The 19,184-nt window shown below is 38.5% G+C and overlaps 2 protein-coding genes across 15 annotated transcripts in view; one reads left to right on the forward strand and one right to left on the reverse strand.

The window, feature by feature from the left end:
- LOC124275391 (focal adhesion kinase 1-like) overlaps positions 1–19,184 on the reverse strand; it is a 161,447-nt gene that overhangs the window by 67,602 nt on the left and 74,661 nt on the right. For all 14 annotated transcript variants that reach the window (XM_046710931.1, XM_046710924.1, XM_046710923.1 and 11 more), the window contains one exon: positions 12,433–12,639. In XM_046710931.1, the coding sequence (XP_046566887.1) occupies positions 12,433–12,513 (81 nt within the window). In that variant the 5' untranslated portion in view covers positions 12,514–12,639. The remainder of the gene's footprint in view (positions 1–12,432; positions 12,640–19,184) is intronic.
- Positions 4,479–7,954, forward strand: LOC124275392 (KRAB-A domain-containing protein 2-like). The gene is made up of 2 exons (XM_046710939.1): positions 4,479–6,033; positions 7,735–7,954. The coding sequence occupies exon 1, from the start codon at positions 4,581–4,583 to the stop codon at positions 6,000–6,002; it is 1,422 nt and encodes a 473-aa protein (XP_046566895.1). The 5' UTR covers positions 4,479–4,580; the 3' UTR covers positions 6,003–6,033; positions 7,735–7,954.

Consider the following 19,184-nt stretch of genomic DNA (forward strand, 5'->3'; position numbering starts at 1 on the left):
CCCAACACTTTTTTAATTGGGCCTAACTGGAAGTATTTGTGTGGGTGCCTTTAACTTTTACACAATGGTGTTACACTGTACGTGTCTACTAATTGATCTAACAAGGCTACTCTTCAGAGTGCAAAATGATAAACGCCATCGTGTCCTGCAATGATCCAGCTATCAAGAGTACGGAGAGCAAGGGATGCTTACTAACAAGATCCAGTAGTTCTTCCAGCATGGCGACAGACACATATATTGAGGATAAGAATCATCTTCAGAGGCTAATACTGCATGGCAGTGTAGGATGATATCTTCAGTTGGGTTAATTATGCCATTATTTCCACAATGCAATGATCTACGTGGCCGACCTTAGAACAAAGGCAATTACAGCTAACGAGGAAAAGCTGTTAATTATACAACAGAATCTTCATTAGTCAGAAGAGTGTCAGCTGTAGCTGTTATCACTGTAAACTCTGACCCTTAAGCGTCAAAGGTCACTCTGGGGATAACTTCCTATTGGTTCTTGGTAAACATCCCAACTGAAAGGGTTACTGATCATTTTAATTGTGGCAGTTATGGGGTCAGCTTGTCTTTGTGGATTAACGTCATCATATCATAAGGGGAATAATGGCCTGGTTCAATTATCAGACTTCTGAATGTTGTGCGAATCATTCATAACATGAGGGAGATAGACAGGTTGCATATCTTTGTTGCATCTTTGTTTGTGAAAATTCATACATCTACAAGGTTTAAGACATAAGAAGCCTAGTAATTTTTCTCTCATGGATCACAATATTTTGTAGAAACACAGGACTCTTTTGTAGCTATACAGAGGTACAGATAAGCTCGTATCTGCGTAAATTACGCAAATATTTATGTGAAAACTCAATTCCTATTAAGTCTATTGCGTACAAGTACGCTTCAATTTTTGTAAATACTCAATAGATTTTATGTTACATGCGTACAAACAAAAATAGATAAAATAACTGAGGTATATTGAGGGTTTCTATTCAGCACCTGGACTTGGCAACTTGCAGTCTTTCTTATCGTTTCTCATATAACAGATGAAATATAAATAACAAACACATAAACCAACATTTAAACTTTAATATATTTTTACAATTAATGGAAAATGGCCAAATACCCAATTACGTTTGAGTGAGGTGGGTACAATATATTTGGTTACTCAAAGGAAAATTAGGATACCCAATTATGATAAACACAAGTGAGTACATAACTCAATGACCCAAAAAGTTATCTATAACTCTGGCTATACTTATATATGATTACACTTAAAAACTGAGCCAAAATTCTGTGAGGTAACCAGTCTTGTCCAAACCTCAAACACCAGAATCAGTCTATGGCCAAATGAATGAGTGAGTGAGTGAGTTTAGTTTTACGCTGCACTCAGCAATATTCCAGCTATATGGTGGCAGTCTGTAAATAATCGAGTCTCGACCAGACAATCCAGTGATCAACAGCATGAGCATCGATCTGCACAATTGGGAAGCGAAGACATGTGTCAACCAAGTCAGCGAGCCTGACCACCCGATTCTGTAAGTCGCCTCTTATGACAAGCATGGGTTACTGAAGGCCAATTCTAACCCGGACCTTCACGGGTGCCAAATGAAAGAAGCAGTACACACCAAGAGGTTTTGGGGATGTTACTGATGCACATTGTAAGTCAACTGTCTGTGCCAAACTCGTTTAGCCTGCTTGCCAAACCTTGACTGTAAGGATTATTTTCTTTAGAAATTGATATTATTACACAATTACTAGCTGAATTCACTAGAACGAACAGAATTTCACTCTGACTTGTGTCTGACAAAAGTAAAAGACTGTCCAAAATAACACGGAACCCAACAAGTGGATTATTGATTCAGTCTTTTTAATGAAATAAAAAGAAATTCAGAACATTGTAAAGTTTCTGCTTCAGTATTCCTTGATGCTTATCTATTCCACATAATACCTATTTTTCTGTACAAAAACATCCAGTCATTAGATGCAATCAGTGTACATGTTTACTTGTTTCACGGATAAAAACCAGATAGGTGCATGCAGTTCTATGAGACAAACATAAAGAACCCAGACACGAGGAAGCTGGATAATGATATAGAACCTAGTAAAACACGGAAACAAGATGATATGATAGCCATTTTTTCCGTCTGTTAATTCCAGAACAGCCGTGTCTCACAAAAATGATACCAGTGGCTGCAAAATTATTCATGAAGATTCAGTTTTGATAGCCTCTTACGTACAGGCAGAAGACAATATCATGTCTCAAAATTAAACCATTTAAAAAAAGTAAAAAAATTATAGGCTTTTAATTTTATCCATATCCAAAAAAACAAAATATCTTATTTGAAATAGCTAAAATATGTGTAACCATGACCAACAAGGAAGGTATTAACATGCATCCAATGATATCCATGACTTTGGTAGAGTTTCAGTCATAAAAGCAACACATTTCAATTTCTGCTAAATTAAAGTTATTTTTATTTCCATGTGTTCAGAATACTTCATTTATCAATGAAAATGGAGAAAGCCAAAACACAGGAGTCACATCAATATCTAGGGAGACCGACAACAGGTCAGACGCTCTAGCTTACAGGAAATTAAACAACTTTTTCATGATATTATTCAGTTTCATAATGTGAGAACAGATTGTTTTTGTGCTGACAAATTTGCAGAGATTTACAGTGTTCTTTCTCGATGTTTGTAAACAAGCTGAAAATTTAATTAATTTCCTTCCTGAAATATCAAGTCTCTATTCGCTGTGGAGTAGTTTGTCCACAAACTCCATTATGGAGGAGGTTGATGTCACGCAAAATGAATGAATAATCTTCCAGATCTTTCATAAACATTTGTGATATATCCATTACTCTTTGCAACCTGGAAAATACATACGACTGTAAGTTATATGAAATTATGAATACGCATCTGGATTAAAATCTTTTGATAGTATTCTGAAAATATGATTGTTTTATTATACAACAGTGAGAACATGCCTAAAATCAGGATAAGTAGATTTACAACATTACATTTGCCATTGTGCCATGTTGTTTTGTTTCATTTTAGAAATAATTATCCATTAACCTAAACACAAGACCCTGGTCAACCTTATGACAACACTTTCCTATTAAAAACACAAAATGAATTTTGCCATAAGTGTCTCAATCAGAAGTGAATTAACTCAGCAAAAGCTTTCCAACAGTAATTACTGGGTACAATAAAGCCATTCTTTGCTGGTTTTTGTTTCAAAAGAGCCAACAATCTGTATTTTACACAAGTAAATATGGACTGTTATGTAAATTTTCAGTCTTTGGTTATATATTTGTTTTAATTAGACAGATTGATTATAAAACCTGCAATTAAACAAAAAACTGAAGAAACTTGATACAAATTTACCCGTGTGCTGTCTGTTTTACAATTAAGTGAAAAGAACAAAAATGCACACATAAAAAGAGTGGATTATACACAAAAACATCTTTATTCAAACTAAACACCTGATCATAAAATTCCAGTACATTCAGCATTTTGCCATGCTAAATCTATTTATTTATTAGTAGCAGAGATAATAGGAAGCTGACACTGACTACATAACTTTATTGACCAGATACATTCAATTTGACATTTTGTTAACCACTAAGACTGACTGTCTGAGTTCGGTTTTACGCCGCTTTTAGCAATATTCCAGCAATATCACGGGGGGAACACCAGAAATGGGTTTCACTCATTGTACCCGTGTGGGGATTCGAACCCGGGTCTTCGGCCTGACGAGCCAACGCTTTAACCACTAGGCTACCCCACCGCCCCCTTCACCACTAAGAAGGTGGTGTTTGTAATGATTACCTTCAGACACGTCCAGAATCTCTGCAGGGTGGCTAATATGGGGAATATTGTAATCAAATGCTGATTGTGTTAAAAACAATACAGCTATTCTAAAAGCTGATCAATGAAAATGACTTCACCCCTCATCTCAATCATGTTTATCTTACATATTAAATATTGAGTTTAATGATAAATTTAAAAATTAAAATAATTCCTGAATCACACATGTAGCAACAGTTGTAATTAACCCATACATTATATCCATTTCCAGACAAGAGGAGAATATCAGCATATTTGTCAATGGGAATTTGTGACTAAGTGTTATATTTTAATTACTGAAATGCTGTCAGCTGAAGCTACCTATGCACTCATAGCATGACATATATGTTGACTGCTTTCAAATCTTAAAATAATACAAGTTACTGTAAGAAATGCTGGCAACATTCTAAAGAAACAGTCAAAACCAGCCATGAATCAATAGCTGTGTGCAGCTTAGCCTGGGCAGGAGAGAGCTCTAGGCTAAGATTCTGAACTGGACTGCACACAGATTCTGAATGCTAGCTAGCTGGCTATAAATAGATCAGCCAGGCCTCCCTGAGCTGACAGTGTGCTTTGTCTACTGTGATTGGCTAAAACGGGGTCAGATGATGACTTGTCTGTCTGTGTGTCCCTGAGAAAGCTGGGAAAGGTTGTGTTGGTGGTTGTGGTATGAGGGGATTTCTAACTCAAAGTTTGTAAAGATAACAAGGCAGATACCTAGCACAGTGATGGATCCAAATGCTGAACAAAGAGAGGAGTTCTATGGACGACTGGATAAGCATATTCAAACAAACATTAGCAAGTTGAAGAGAGACAAGTATGTTGTAACAAGGGAAATGCAAGACACTGCCCTGTCTCTACTCAAGATAAAGAAAGGGCTGAAATGCAAGCAAGGAGCAAGGATGAAGTTTTGGGTGCATGAAAAGTTCTACCCAGGACCTACAGGGATGGAACTGCTCTGCAAAAAGACTCATAAACCTGTTGTAGTGAAAGAGGATCTATTTGATGTGATTCATGGCTACCACTGTAAGATTGGACACAGAAAGAAGGAGGGCACGTGGAAAGAAGTGTGTGCTCGACACTCATGGGTCAAACGAGACATTATTGATATTTACATCACAACATGCAAGACCTGTTGTGGGGAGTTATCGAACAACTTTATCCGAACCAAACCACTGACCACAGATATGGTGGTTGCTAGTCAGGGCTTCATGACGAGGCTAGCACTCAGTGTTATCAACATGGTTGACATGCCAGATGGAGAGTATAATTACATTCTGGTTCTTCGAGATTGTGCCACCAAATTTGCCACAGCATGGCCTATTAGAAATGGAGATGAAATTATTGGATGTCTGCTACAATTTTTCGGACAATTTGGTCCGCCGAAATTTCTACATGCCTCAGAAACACAAGTTCCAAATATTGCAGAAACGCTGAACGAACTGAAACTGTATTGGCCGAATTTGATTGTTCTTCTTGGTAAAACTGATCATACGGCATTTATCGGTGTGGGTGAGCGATCATGTGCAGATCTACAGAGCAAACTCGGTGCATGGATGGCTCAATATGAGGACGACAAGGTCGGCTGGGCTAAAGGTTTAGGAGTGGCCATCTTTCAAATGAACTCAGCTGTCAGTTCGGAATCTTTCCGATCTCCTTTCCAGTCAGTGTTTGGACAAACACCCAGTGAACCAGACATGATATGGAAAACTGTTGCTTGTCGAGGCTGGACAAGTGAAACACAAATTCCAGAATACATGATGAAAATGTTTGAACTAAAGGAGGCAGAGAAAATGTCTTCTGCAAACAGACAAAGCGGACAAAATGAACAACAGAAGCCAGGGCCAGTGATTGCCTCAACAGTTACTTTGGCTGGTAACCAGCACCCTCCAGTTCAATCCCAGACACCACAAGAAGAACCTGTAAACACCCGTCACGTGCCCCTAAAATATGCTGATCATGTGACCCCAAAATATGCTGATCATGTGACCCAACAAGCAGGTGATCCTATGACCTCAGAAGCAGAAGAGGATCAAGTTACTCCAGATTGTGAGATTGAAATCAAGATTGAGAGAGCTGATGAAGATGAAATCGCAGATGATTATGGTGGCGGTGCTAACGACTCTCCAATGTTTACTTACAAATACTGAAGTGAAACTGACAATATGATTATTGAAATATGTGAGTATTAATCTGGTGACTTTTACACCAAAACCAGACATTGTAGGACCTTGTTACCACAGTTACAGTCAAGCCTGATGACATTTACTAAAGTTGTATATAATAAACAACGTGTATAATGGACATGCTTATAACCATTGGGACTTTTTTCAGGCCTGGACAATTGCTGTATATTTTAGTCAAGCTGAGCGCAATAAACTACAGTCATAACATACTGAAGTGAGTTTAGTTTTACGCCGCACTCAGCAATATTCCAGCTATATGGCGGCGGTCTGTAAATAATCGAGTCTGGACCAGACAATCCAGTGATCAACAGCATGAGCATCGATCTGCGCAATTGGGAACCGATGACGTGGCAACCAAGTCAGCGAGCCTGACCACCCAATCCCGTTAGTCGCCTTTTACGACAAGCATAGTTGCCTTTTACGACAAGAATGGGTTGCTGAAGACCTATTCTACCCCGGATCTTCAAGGGCCTAACATACTAAAGATAATTGTCCCTTTGAGTTTGTCATATCTGTAAGTTTACTGTACTTGAGCCGGACCAGATCTTGGTCAGCAATATCAATTGATATATATAATTGTTGTTCGTAAGTCTGTCGACACCACACCTGGCAATTAGTGGTGTTCCGATGATCGAAAATGATCGAAAATAATCGAAAATCGATCGAAAGAGGGATTAAAATGATTATCGATTGTAAAAAAAACATATTTTCGATTAATTGGAATTTTGTTGTTTTAGTTTAACACACTTGAATGAAGTAAACTAGCGATTAAATTTGACAAATATTCAAGAACAAACATGCGTTCAACAGTGTAAAGCTATGCACATTGTAAAATTTTAACTACTTGTATTGTTTAATTACAATTCCAGTGTATTTCTTGCATGCATGCATTTCATTGCATGACAGTAAGTTATGAGGAACATTTATTAGAAAAAACCTGGGGAAAAACCCTTCAAATTGGTGATTTCATTAAAAATGTATATATTTTGAATATAATCGATAATCGTTCACCACAATCCTCCGATAATCGATAGTGGATTTGGTTTCCGATTCCCAACACTACTGGCAATATATACCAGCCCTATGACTGCAGAAAGTAAACAGCAAGTCTGGGCTAGTCAATCCAGTTATTATATTGTGAGCAAGTTCCATATCACTGGGGTGCAGGTGATACGCAGTGAACGAAGTCACTGAACCTGACCACTAGATCCATTTGGTCAGCCCTTATATCTCAATGGGTGGACACAAGAAATAGTCAGGGTGTCACAGTGTACCCATAGGGGCATTAAAACCCAGGGCTTTGTTTCACAAAGCTTTCGTAAGTTTAAGATCTTGTAACTTTTCTCGCAGCATTCGTACATTCTATACTGTAACATAGGAAGTACAAATGCTACGAGAAAAGTTATGAGATCTTAGACTTAAGAGAGCTTTGTGAAAAGGGGCCCAGGCCTTTAGCATGATGAGCAAATACTTTAACCACTAGGCCACCCAACTGCTTCATTTCATCTGCTGTATTCCACAGTCATAAACAGAACTGAGTATGTACCATCTACTTAACATGTTGCATTCCTTGAATCAGAAGAGTAATATGCATTCAAACGGATATATCTCAGCTAAAATCTTTCTTTGCAAATAACTTTTATTGCCCTACAGCATTTAAATAGTTGATTGACCTTCTAAAACCGTTATGTTACAGTTCACGACAGTATTTGGACCCAGGGACCTAAGGGCATACCTATACAGATCAAGAATACCTCTTCATTTTGAATACTGCTCTAGGGTGCAGCAATACATGTTCGTATTCATTTTAATTTGCTATTGTAATGGCAAAACAATAACAGAATGGCATTTGTCACTGTCTAGTTTTAACGATATCAGTGATTTTAGCTTTTTTAAATAAAGAAAACCATAACCTGCAAGCGTTTTTGTCATTTATAATATCTGTTTCCATCACCTGCCTATTCCCTTAAGTAGGAGATTAATCACTATGGTGTCACACACAAGATGATTTCAGTTCACACTGATATTGATTGGGGTATCATCCAATTGTTTTACATCCCTCTGGGAATCTACAACCATAACTCATTTTGACTCTGGCACGGAATGGCTGTTGCATTTACTTCCCAAACTACAAGTTAACCCTGTATCTGAATGTCCAACACTTCACTGAGAAGAACAGCAAGCTTATGAATCATTGAAATAATCTCTATATTTTGGTTGATGATAAATGTGTGTTGAACATGCTACTTGATAAACGATGTGATCTGTCAGTGTTTTATTACATGGGGCAATTGGTGTGGTGTACATTAGATTTGGGTAGAGGTTGATAGAGGCTGAGAGGTTGAGATGGAGAGAGACAGAGAAAGAGAGAGAGAGGGAGGAGGTGCTTGTCAAGGCAATCATAAAACAGATATGATGTATGTTTATCAAGATTGTCGAGCAAATAAATATCACATCAGTTTGTCCTCTGCCAGTGACTTCTGATAAAATTCATACAAGTAACCTCTTCCAAATACAATAAAATGCACAACCTGGATGTCATAATTTTCTTTGATAAATAAAAACTAAAAGTAATTTTGCTACAAATTAGGTTGATAGTGTCCGAGGATTAAAAAAAGTAGTATCTGTGATGCCAATCTTTCTTAATCCAATTAAGTCACAAAACAATTTATCTGAGAATTTGTTAATTATTATACATCTTTTATCAAGGGAATATCTTCCCTAATACATTACTAGAATTCTTACTCTTCTAGATTTATAGCAACTGTGCAGTAATCGAGTATCGGATCACAAAAGTGGGGGTAAGAATTAATCAAATACTACAGCACAAGACTGTGAAGTAATCAAGTACAACATCATTGCACTTCGAAGGAATCAAGAATTGCAGCAAAAGGACTGGAGCACATATTACTCCATGCCTGAAGGTACCAAACTGTGGCTACAATATCCCCAAATGTTTACACTGATTGTCATCCTAATGAGATGATACACCAGCTCCTATGTACCATGATACACTCACTGAACTAAACTGGAATCTCAGGACTTTTCCCACTTGCTCCATGAGGTGTCTCACAACAATGTTGCTTAAAAAAACACAGCTCCGAGTCTTTAAAAATTAAGGAGATTGATCAGCTCTAATGCTCTCACATGGGAATCTGCAATCATTGCTCCCTCCATAATTGTTTTGAGAATCAACAGTTTCTACAAACCTTTTACAATAAATCCGGTCAGTATTTACATCTGGCTGCACTTGTACAGCATTGTGAAAACTCTCTCAGATGAACTTGCAACAGAATTACCACAATGTATGTGCACTGAGTTGACCATTGCACTGGTGGGAGGTTCATGATGCCCCATTGCATGCCAACATGGTCTACAATCAGCTGCATAAAAATGCACTGGCGTGAACCAGTGTAGTGCAGTGAACATATTGGTGTATTATATCCTTCAGACTGACTGACTGAGTTTAGTTTTATGCTGCTTTTAGCAATATTCTAGCAATATCAAGGCAGAGGACACCAGAAAGGGGCTTCACACATTGTGCCCATGTGGGGAATCGAACCTGGGTCTTCGGCGTGACGAGCCAACGCTTTAACCACTAGGCTACTCCACCGCCCCATATCCTTCAGCAACTGAATTAATGAAACAACACTCAAGGATGGAACCATTAACATCAAGGAGGCCTTGTTCTACAAGGTGTTCTAAGCACTACAATTGTCAACATGTCCATGGTACAGGTTTATGTTTTGTTTCTTTCAGAAACTGAATCAATGAAACAAGAATCGGGGGATGGACCCTTAAAGATCAAGGAGACTTTTCTTCAAAGTGTTCTAAGCTCTACAATTGTCAGCATGTCCAGTAGTCTGTCATACAGACCCTGAAACAAATATATCCATGGAGTACTGAATGGAATTTAATGGCGTATCGGTAATATTGTGTTTCGTTTCATATCTGCACCACAACATTGCTACTCTTGTGTAAACAGGCCAATAAACAAAAAAACAATACTTTTTCAAATAAATATGTCTGTAAATGATTCTAAGACTGTACACCATTGCTGTGGTGCGTATCTGCTACATCTTCTAAATCATTTCCTATGGTATCCTGCATATTTTTCATCTGTACATACGCCGATACGGCCCTTATCATTATATTATATTTTCTTTAATTATGAACTGTTGTATATGTAAAATATGTTTATTTCAGAGACTAGTTGTTAGTCTACATGTCCAGGTACAACTTTATGTTTTGTATTCTTGAGAAACTGAATCAATGAAACTGATGGATGGATACTTAAAGATCAACCCTATTCTACAAAGTGATTTTAGCACTTCGACTGACAGTGTTCAATAAAGAGATTACAATTAGATTACAAGGATGGTTTTGTGGGCTGGGTCCAGCAGAATAAATGCTGCCATGGCATGTACACCTTATGTAGTCTCAGATATATACACCCTGTTCACAAAGATAGGTTCCCGTTTGCAACAAGCAGGATAACATAGATTACTAAGCACAGTATTCTCACCAACTCAAGCAATCAAAGATTAAGTAACATAAAAACACCATATCTCAACTGGTAGGTTGTCGTTTGCAACAAGCAGGGTACTAGACTAACATCTAATCTCTGAAATAAACATGCTTTACAGATAAACAGTTATCAAATTAGCTTAATGAAATATAATGAAAAGGAGTCTAGGAGACTTTCTTCACTTTCAGAAAATTGTTGAAACAGCAGTAATCTAGACTTGCCACATATCATAGACGTGCATGGGTTTCTTGGATATGACAGACTAGCAAGGTACCACAGACTACTCCTATCACCATGATGTAGAATCAGGGTTAGCCTAACATCAACACCATGTACAGCAGAAACAACCACACACCAAGGTACCACAGATATCCCTGTGATGTAGAATCAGGGTTAGCCTAACATCAACACCATGTGCAGCAGAAACAACCACACAGCAGTCCGTCTCATGTTTCATCAATCAGCACTGCAGTGAACAAGCTTCAACCAAAGCCCCCATTCTGTGCTTCACCAAAAACAGTAATTAACATGTCATAGACTACTACTCCAGCAGCCTTGAATGATACTTATTCCTAATGTGTTACACATTCTGTAAAGTTATCTGAATCAAAAGCCTATTTCGGAACTTGATGCCATAAACTACAGCAAATTATTGAGAATAATGAACATTAACAGGAATTAGAAACCAACATCTGCCCAACTTCTTCTATCAGCTAACTGATCATTCTGTGGCTTATTGATGTATGATTAATGTTCTGTATGGCATGTAATTTATGGACTTTATCCATGCCATATGGTTTGGCCATTATTCCTAGCATATCATCGGCCAACATCACAATTTATTACAGATCCATCACAGTACCATCATCATCTGAATGGTCAACAGATCAAGGTCAAGGTCAAGGCTCAATATGAGGGTCAATCTGCCTTATCTTATATACTGCTTAAAAGAAGTTAAAGACCACGATCCACGTTTCTATCATGTTTCTACAGTTAATCTGTCATATTATGAAAAGATTAAATATAGCATTATAGAAGAATTGGGTCATTCTTAATTTCTTTTGAACAGTATAGACTGTAATGATCTCTTTTCTGGAATGTTGATGAAACATAATGACAATGTTTGTGAATCGATATCTACAAATGGTTCTGTAAATTACAGTTTCAACAAATATTTATGGTAACAACCATCAAACGGCATGAATATTGGAAAATAAAGAACCTTTTACCACAGATAATTTGGCGCTAGTCAATATGCAAAGTGAAACATTAACTACTTCATTCCCTTGTTTCATCTCTATACGAAAACGTCCAATCTGTTTGGGCATTTCATCATCAGATAGTCATAAGGTACTTCTTCTCTAGTTATGAATATACATGAAGTTCACTTCTTTGCCTTCATTGTAACATTTGAAATTAGTTTTGCTTTCAGTTGTAATAACTTCCAATACAATGCAGCTTGGAGAATATAAACTGCACTTCCCAAGCAAGTGATACGGGCTGGTCCCGACAGTTCTCATCAGTTCATGTATTACTCTATTTGAAGACTGCATTTTATGACACATTTTGGACTTCTCGTTAATGATAATGATTTAGTTGTGACATACACTAAAACTGAACTTATCTAAAATAACATAGAGCTTTCAAAAGTTGTTGCATTATATGAATGAAATGAGATAATAAAGAGAATAATATATGACTTATTTTCGCAAATGGCAATAACCGAACTCCTTGCCAAATAAAATCATGACTTGTGGCTTTCATTACTTGGACCAGTGAAGCACACCCTGCCTGCCAATACTAATGGACTCAAGAACGTTGTATCCCCTAGTGATCTGGACAACACCAATCATTATATTAACTCACCTTGATATCGGTGGCGTCGCCATATTTCACCATGTTAAATCCCCCATTAGGAAGATGAACTTTGAGTATTGACCTGTCCATTAGGAACTTTTTGACCCGTGGGTCAAGGTCAGAGCTTGGATCAAGGTCAGGGTCGAGCACTATCTCTGTGCATGTGTCGCATTCCCCTTCATGTATAAATCTCCACAAGCGACTCCATCTTGCAATCTGGAACAAGAGAAACAAAATTTAAGAAAATTATCACACTGGATCCAACCAGTGTCCCATCTCCATCTAACATGAATCTAATATAACCGACAGATTTATATACCTCCAGGAAAACTGGCAATTATGGAACCAGCCCACAATGTAAGTTCATGAAAGTAATTATGTGAAGGATTACGTTACAAACCCTCAAGATCCTCACGTGCTAAACTATCCCCAACACAAATTAATTCACAAATTTTGCAATGAATAGAATATTCATGGATTGGTTTATACGAAGCAACCAGACTGAATTTGATCCCTGGGAACATGATATGACTCAGAATTGCTGCCGACGTCCTGAAGGCAACAAAATATCATCCCACATCGACAACCAAAAACACAACAACATTCTTTCTTCCATGTAGCCACTACCTGAAGCAGGTGAGAAGTAAGGTCCGCATAATGACCAGGTAAATCCCACCTCTATTCACATGAACTGTCAGGTGAGAGCAACACCTGGTGATAGGTAACAATGGAAGCATATCCAGCACAATGCGACACCATGAACAGTTCTCTATGATACATACAGTGCAGTGTGACCTCAAGTGACAGTTGATGCTTCTGTGTGCAAGTGAAACGCTTGCTGTTTATATTTAAACAGAATACATCTAATACCTGCGACAATATGGTAATGTTACAATTGTGCTCTTAATGGATCAGAAAATATCATGATACCTTATATTATTCATGATGCGAAAGTCAGAAAAGCATTGTTGAGATGTTTTGATTGGAAATCAAAGTGTATAGATTTTCCTTTGTTCATTTCAGTGCATCTATTATTCAAGAGGTATTTCTAATAAAGCCAAATAAAACTTCAAATCAACTCTGAATCTGTTTTGTACATTCACAAATTTCACTATCGTAATTGGCAATTATACTCACTGAAAGTAGTTACATATCTCAATTTGTAAGTACTTCCAAAAGTGTTGCCATGACGATTGATAATTATGTCAGTGGAACTGGGTCACACCATCACATCAATTTCACTTGGATAAGCCAATCTGTATCTGGACCCAGTGTACAGCCATAAACCCACAGCATTTGTCCAGCGGCACCTGTTCCTCATAATCCTGGGCACTTCTCAAGATAATACTTTGAGTATTTACTTGGGTATTTACTCACACAACCCTTCTCTCTGGGTATATCAATATTATTCCTTTGTACTCAGTCTTTCACCCACTTGTGACAAGTCTCTATCGAGAATTTTGAAAACAATGAGTTAATATTTTTGAACATAATCTGTCACATTACATTTGGCCACAACAGCCATATTATTAAACTTACGCTTAGTCCCTGAATATATATGATTTTGATAGTAACTGTGAGACAGACTACCATATTATAAGTAACCAAACTCCTTACAGGGATAGCCCCTTTGCAGCAATCTCTCTAAACTATCAGTGCCATCAACTACAGCTTCCTGCTGAGACAGGCACAACCATATTTGGAACTAAACTCTCAACCTACTGACCTCTGTGTCTACTACAAACAAGAGATGACTGTCATGACACCCAATACCCTTCCCCCAGCTAAGTTTCACATTTGTCAGTTTGAATTTATATTTCAGGAGTATTTCTCAAGTAGTTATCAAAGAGGATTTGAGTAATAGTTAATGTATTGGCACATTCTAAGCCAAGAATCTGGGGTCTTGATTGGACAGATACACAGTACATTATTACACATTGGCCTGTGTCTTCAGCCATGGCCACAAACAACTGATCCACTACACGACTGTATGCCAGGTTACAACAGTAGGTCACCAACAGACATACAAACGTGCCACCCTGGTGTTATCTAATCTTATGTCGGTAACCGGGTTTTGTATACCCTCCCGCATCATGTCACTGGCCCACATTTGTACACAGTCAATGTCTTATACTCCATCAGTTTACAACATGAAACTGATACAGAAGTGCTGCCTGTCTAATTACAAAGTGGTGAAATGTTATACTTTACGCTTCTTAGTAAACTACACACTCTAGTGCTGTTAAAGTCCCCAAGTCCCTCATAGTGAGGTACCTAATCAATGGCAACAGAGTCAGGAACCTTTCCCACCAAGCCAACAAGTCTTCCACGAAATGGAGGTCAGACAACTGATGGACTGGATCCATACTTTGTGTAACTTTCTGACAAGCGTAAATGGACATTGCTCTAACGGTCAAGTTGCAGACCACAAGCAGAGGTCACTAATCCTCCATAAATAATACCTATATCAGACTACCATCTATATAGTAGTCCCAGCTGTGTCATTAGTCTTACAGAACATGAATAATAGGCTACCCCATGTTTCACAATTGTCAGCATCCATATATAGACGATTATAGCATCAACGGCTGAAACTGACATCACATTGGCCAATCGACAGCTGAAACTGACATCACATTGGTCAATCGATAGTCCCAATCAGGTCATGATTGGTTGTTGTTTAACGCTGCACTCAGCAATATGGCAGCAATCTCTAAATAATCAAGTCTGGACCAGACAATCCAGTGATCAACAGCATAATCATCGATCTACCAAATATGTCACGATCACTAATCACTATTCCTATGTAGAACATATTGACCATGGCATGTGAGCTATAGTATGCTTCTTTACTTTCAGTTTCATTAGTACTCACATTCATCTCCAGTAATACATGCAACATATGGCTAATGATTATATCACGTTTTGAATAATGTAATATATTACCAGAACTGAGGTGAGGTGAAATTGGGTTTAACGTCGTGCTTGAGAATATTTCGCTCATATGATGACGTGTGCATGCGTGTGTATGTGTATGTGCGACTGCTTGTACTAGCCCAGACTGAAGCTGGTTTTATAGTGCTAGACCAGTGAGATACCATGCCGCAGTGAAGCATGAATACCCCACTCAGACACATTATACTGACTCCGAGCCAACCAGTCCCTGTTGTACCCATTAATGCCGAGCACCAGGCAGGGACCAACAAGTACCATATTTTAACGTCTTTTGGTATGACGCGGCCGGGGATCGAACCTGCGACCTTCCGCTCTCCAGGCGGATGCTCTAACCACTACACCACGGAGGCAGTCTACCAGAACTGAAATTAGTGGCAATATTTAAATAATATATAAGAAACATATGGATCAGATGGACAAACACAGTGACTTGGTTGATAGTGTCATAGAACTCAAATGGCATTGATCCCTGCCCACAATATCAATCACTGGATTGTCTGGTCCAGGACCATTACATACAAGCTGTTGTCATACGGCGAGAATATTGCTGAGTGCAGCATTACAGAACAAATCATGAAAACAAATCAAACTAAACCAGGTAAGGTCTGGATTTCAATAAAGTGAGTGAGTGAGTATGGTTTTACGCCGCGTTTTAGCAATATTCCAGCAATATCACGGCGGGGGACACAAGAAATGATTTCAATAAAGTAGTCAACCCAATTGTAACAGAAAACTGAGTTACTATTAAATCTTGGCAATTTGTGAAATTACAAGAATAACCTGACACATGTGTCAGTACAGGGGTCTACAGAGCTGTACATTCATGTAGACCCTTTGGTTTTGTGAGGTACAAGTCATTTCAGCCTGAACAATCCTGCATGCTCTGCCATTGACACGTAATGCAAAGTACCACCATCCACAGCTACTATTGATCCAGAGCACTCCAACACTGTGGCATTATTCCACTTCACAACCTGACCGAGATACGATGTAAACAACCATGAGCTTATGTACCCAATGTTACCATTCCATGAACCACAGAGAAAAGAACAAACCCAAACAAAACATGCCATTAAACAGAGCATATAGCTAGACAAAACCTAGAAACACAGAAGTAACAAACCTGTATGTCAAACTCTACAGCTGCAAAATACAACACAGAATTCCCAATCCTTGAGGAGTCAAATTTGATGATCCCCTTCTTTCCAACTCAGAGGTTACCTTCAAAGAGGTGCCTGTCTGTGGAATACCAATTAGTAAGGATCCAATGAATCTGTAAGCAAGAGTATGTTGGTTCCGTGTTCTGAGGAGAGAGAATGACTTGTATGCTATCTACAAAGTCGTCTCCCTTACCTTGGCACCGTGACAGAGAAGTAAATTGGTACAGACCACGATGTTGATGTGTTTGGATGGTTGGCGACTGATGATGTCATACAATTCTCCAAGGAAAAATAAACACTGGCTACCGTCAGAATGATGTTGACGAAAATAAAGGCTACGGAGTACTGGAACTGCTATCATCAAGGCTCAACGTACAAACACATATAGGTAGTAACACAACATCAATCAAAACATTTCGTAGTTGCCATAAGACCATTGAGGAATGAAATGAGGGTTTCCTGTCTTACCTATCCGCATGATACTATTACTTGCACAACTGATTATGGATAGTTGACAGTGAAGAGGGTTTGTTGCAAATCTGAAGATTTTAGAGTATGACAACTCCCAAATTTATGCCTGTGATGTTACAGAGGTAGCATATTCATAAGAATCACTGGGATTGGCATTGACATTGCAAAACATATATCCGTAACTGTAACTCCAAAACATCGATCTGTGGGATGTACAGTGGGGTCACTAAGCTTAGCATTTAAGGGGTAAAGAATTATCACTCCAAACATCTGTTGAATTTTATCATGGGTTAAATGTGAAATGTGCAAAGACAATACTTTGTGTCCCTTGACAACAAATGACTACAATGTTGCTTAAAGTTGGATAAAATGATATTTTCTTTGCCAAATGGAGGCCTATTATTAAAAGTCAAAATATTACAGCAACATGCACGAAATGTAGTGAAGACTGAACAAACCAGTGGTAAATATGGTGAGCAGCTATCATCACAATTGGAGCAGTTCAAGGAATAGCTAGAAGAGAATAACCCGTACATTGCTCACCATTACTTGTTAGGTGAGGTAAAAGTGGGTTTTACGTCGTGCTTGAGAATATTTCGCTCATATAACGACGTGCATGCGTGTGTATGTGTATGCGCGGCTGCTGATACTAGCCCAGACTTAGGCTGGTTTTATAGTGCTAGCCCACTGAGATACTATGCCGCAGTGCATTACAACCAATCACCTTTATTTCTACTCAGCAGCCACCAAGACATCCAATCACTAATACTGGTGCTCAACAACCATCAGGACATCCAATCACTAATACTGGTGCTTAACAGCCACCAGGACATCCAATCACCACTACTGGTGCTCAACAGCCATCATGACATCCAATCACCACTACTGGTGCTCAACAGCCACTATGACATCCAATCACCAATACTGGTGCTCAACAGCCATTATGACATCCAATCACCAATACTGGTGCTCAACAGCCATTATGACATCAAATCACCAATACTGGCGCTTAAGAGCTATCATGAAACCAATATTTCATTAATGCGCCAAAAATATCCTTTGGCCACCATGAAGATATCATGAAAACAATACGTTAGCTCTGACCAGCTAAGTCACCACTTTGATCCATCACATTTCCCTTCTCATCTCTCTGAGACTGAAAATCCAACAAACAGGGTTTGCACTCAGATTAAACAGAGATAAATATACTAAGCATCTGTTAGATACCATTTATCTTTCAAGCTATTTCAAAACATCTCTAACGAGCTCAATCTCCAAAAACAAGCCTATTCTACCTCACTGAAAGAAACTGCCCATAGATAGAAAGCTACCCTCATTATAAAGGTATCACAGCATATCAACAACTTGGTTGATCGGCATGGGGCCGCACACATTGCACCAGCTGCTGCATTGCGAACATTAAGGTAAGAACATGTCTACCAACAGATTGTGTTTTTCTTGTGCTCCAGCAACGTCAGGTTGCAAGCATAAACCTCAGTAGTTGAGGAGATGGAAGACGAGTTATCCGGCTGAGTAATACCAACAACAATTATGGTGACCCTGACCTACTTATCATATCCTCAACCAATTGGAACCTCTCCAAACCCCCAAAGTCAGACTCTGGTAACAAAGACACACCTTGATGCAGCCTCCAAGCATCTCACCGCGGTTCAGGTTTCAAGGTAGACCCCAGTGAGAAAACATTCACCCAAGTTAATGTTGTCAGTACAGTCAGTCGAGTGACCTAGTATTACTCAGTGCCAAAACACCACCCTCCCATTGGTGCCGACTTACAGCACTGCACCGAACGTGTTTATTCTGGCATAGTGTTTTCCAGTTAGGTCGGAAAACGTGATCTGCACCTTGTTTTGATATATGTCACTGAGTTATTATGCCTCTGTCCTGTTCATCTAGTGTATTTTGCTGTAACATGACTACAAGCTTCTCTGTTGGTATATGATACATGCATATTTACTTCAGTAGTGTATGTTCCGTTAGTGCTAGTTACTGGGTTTTCATAGATATCATACTGGACAGAAATATGATATGATATGATATGATATGATATGATATGAGATGATATGATATGATATGATATGATATGATATGATATGATATGATATGATATGATATACGATACGATACGATTGTTGTTTAACACTGCACTCAGCAATT

This window comes from Haliotis rubra, unplaced genomic scaffold (genome assembly GCF_003918875.1).
Source record: "Haliotis rubra isolate DU_JTF1 unplaced genomic scaffold, ASM391887v1 Scf2, whole genome shotgun sequence".
Lineage (NCBI taxonomy): Eukaryota > Metazoa > Mollusca > Gastropoda > Lepetellida > Haliotidae > Haliotis > Haliotis rubra.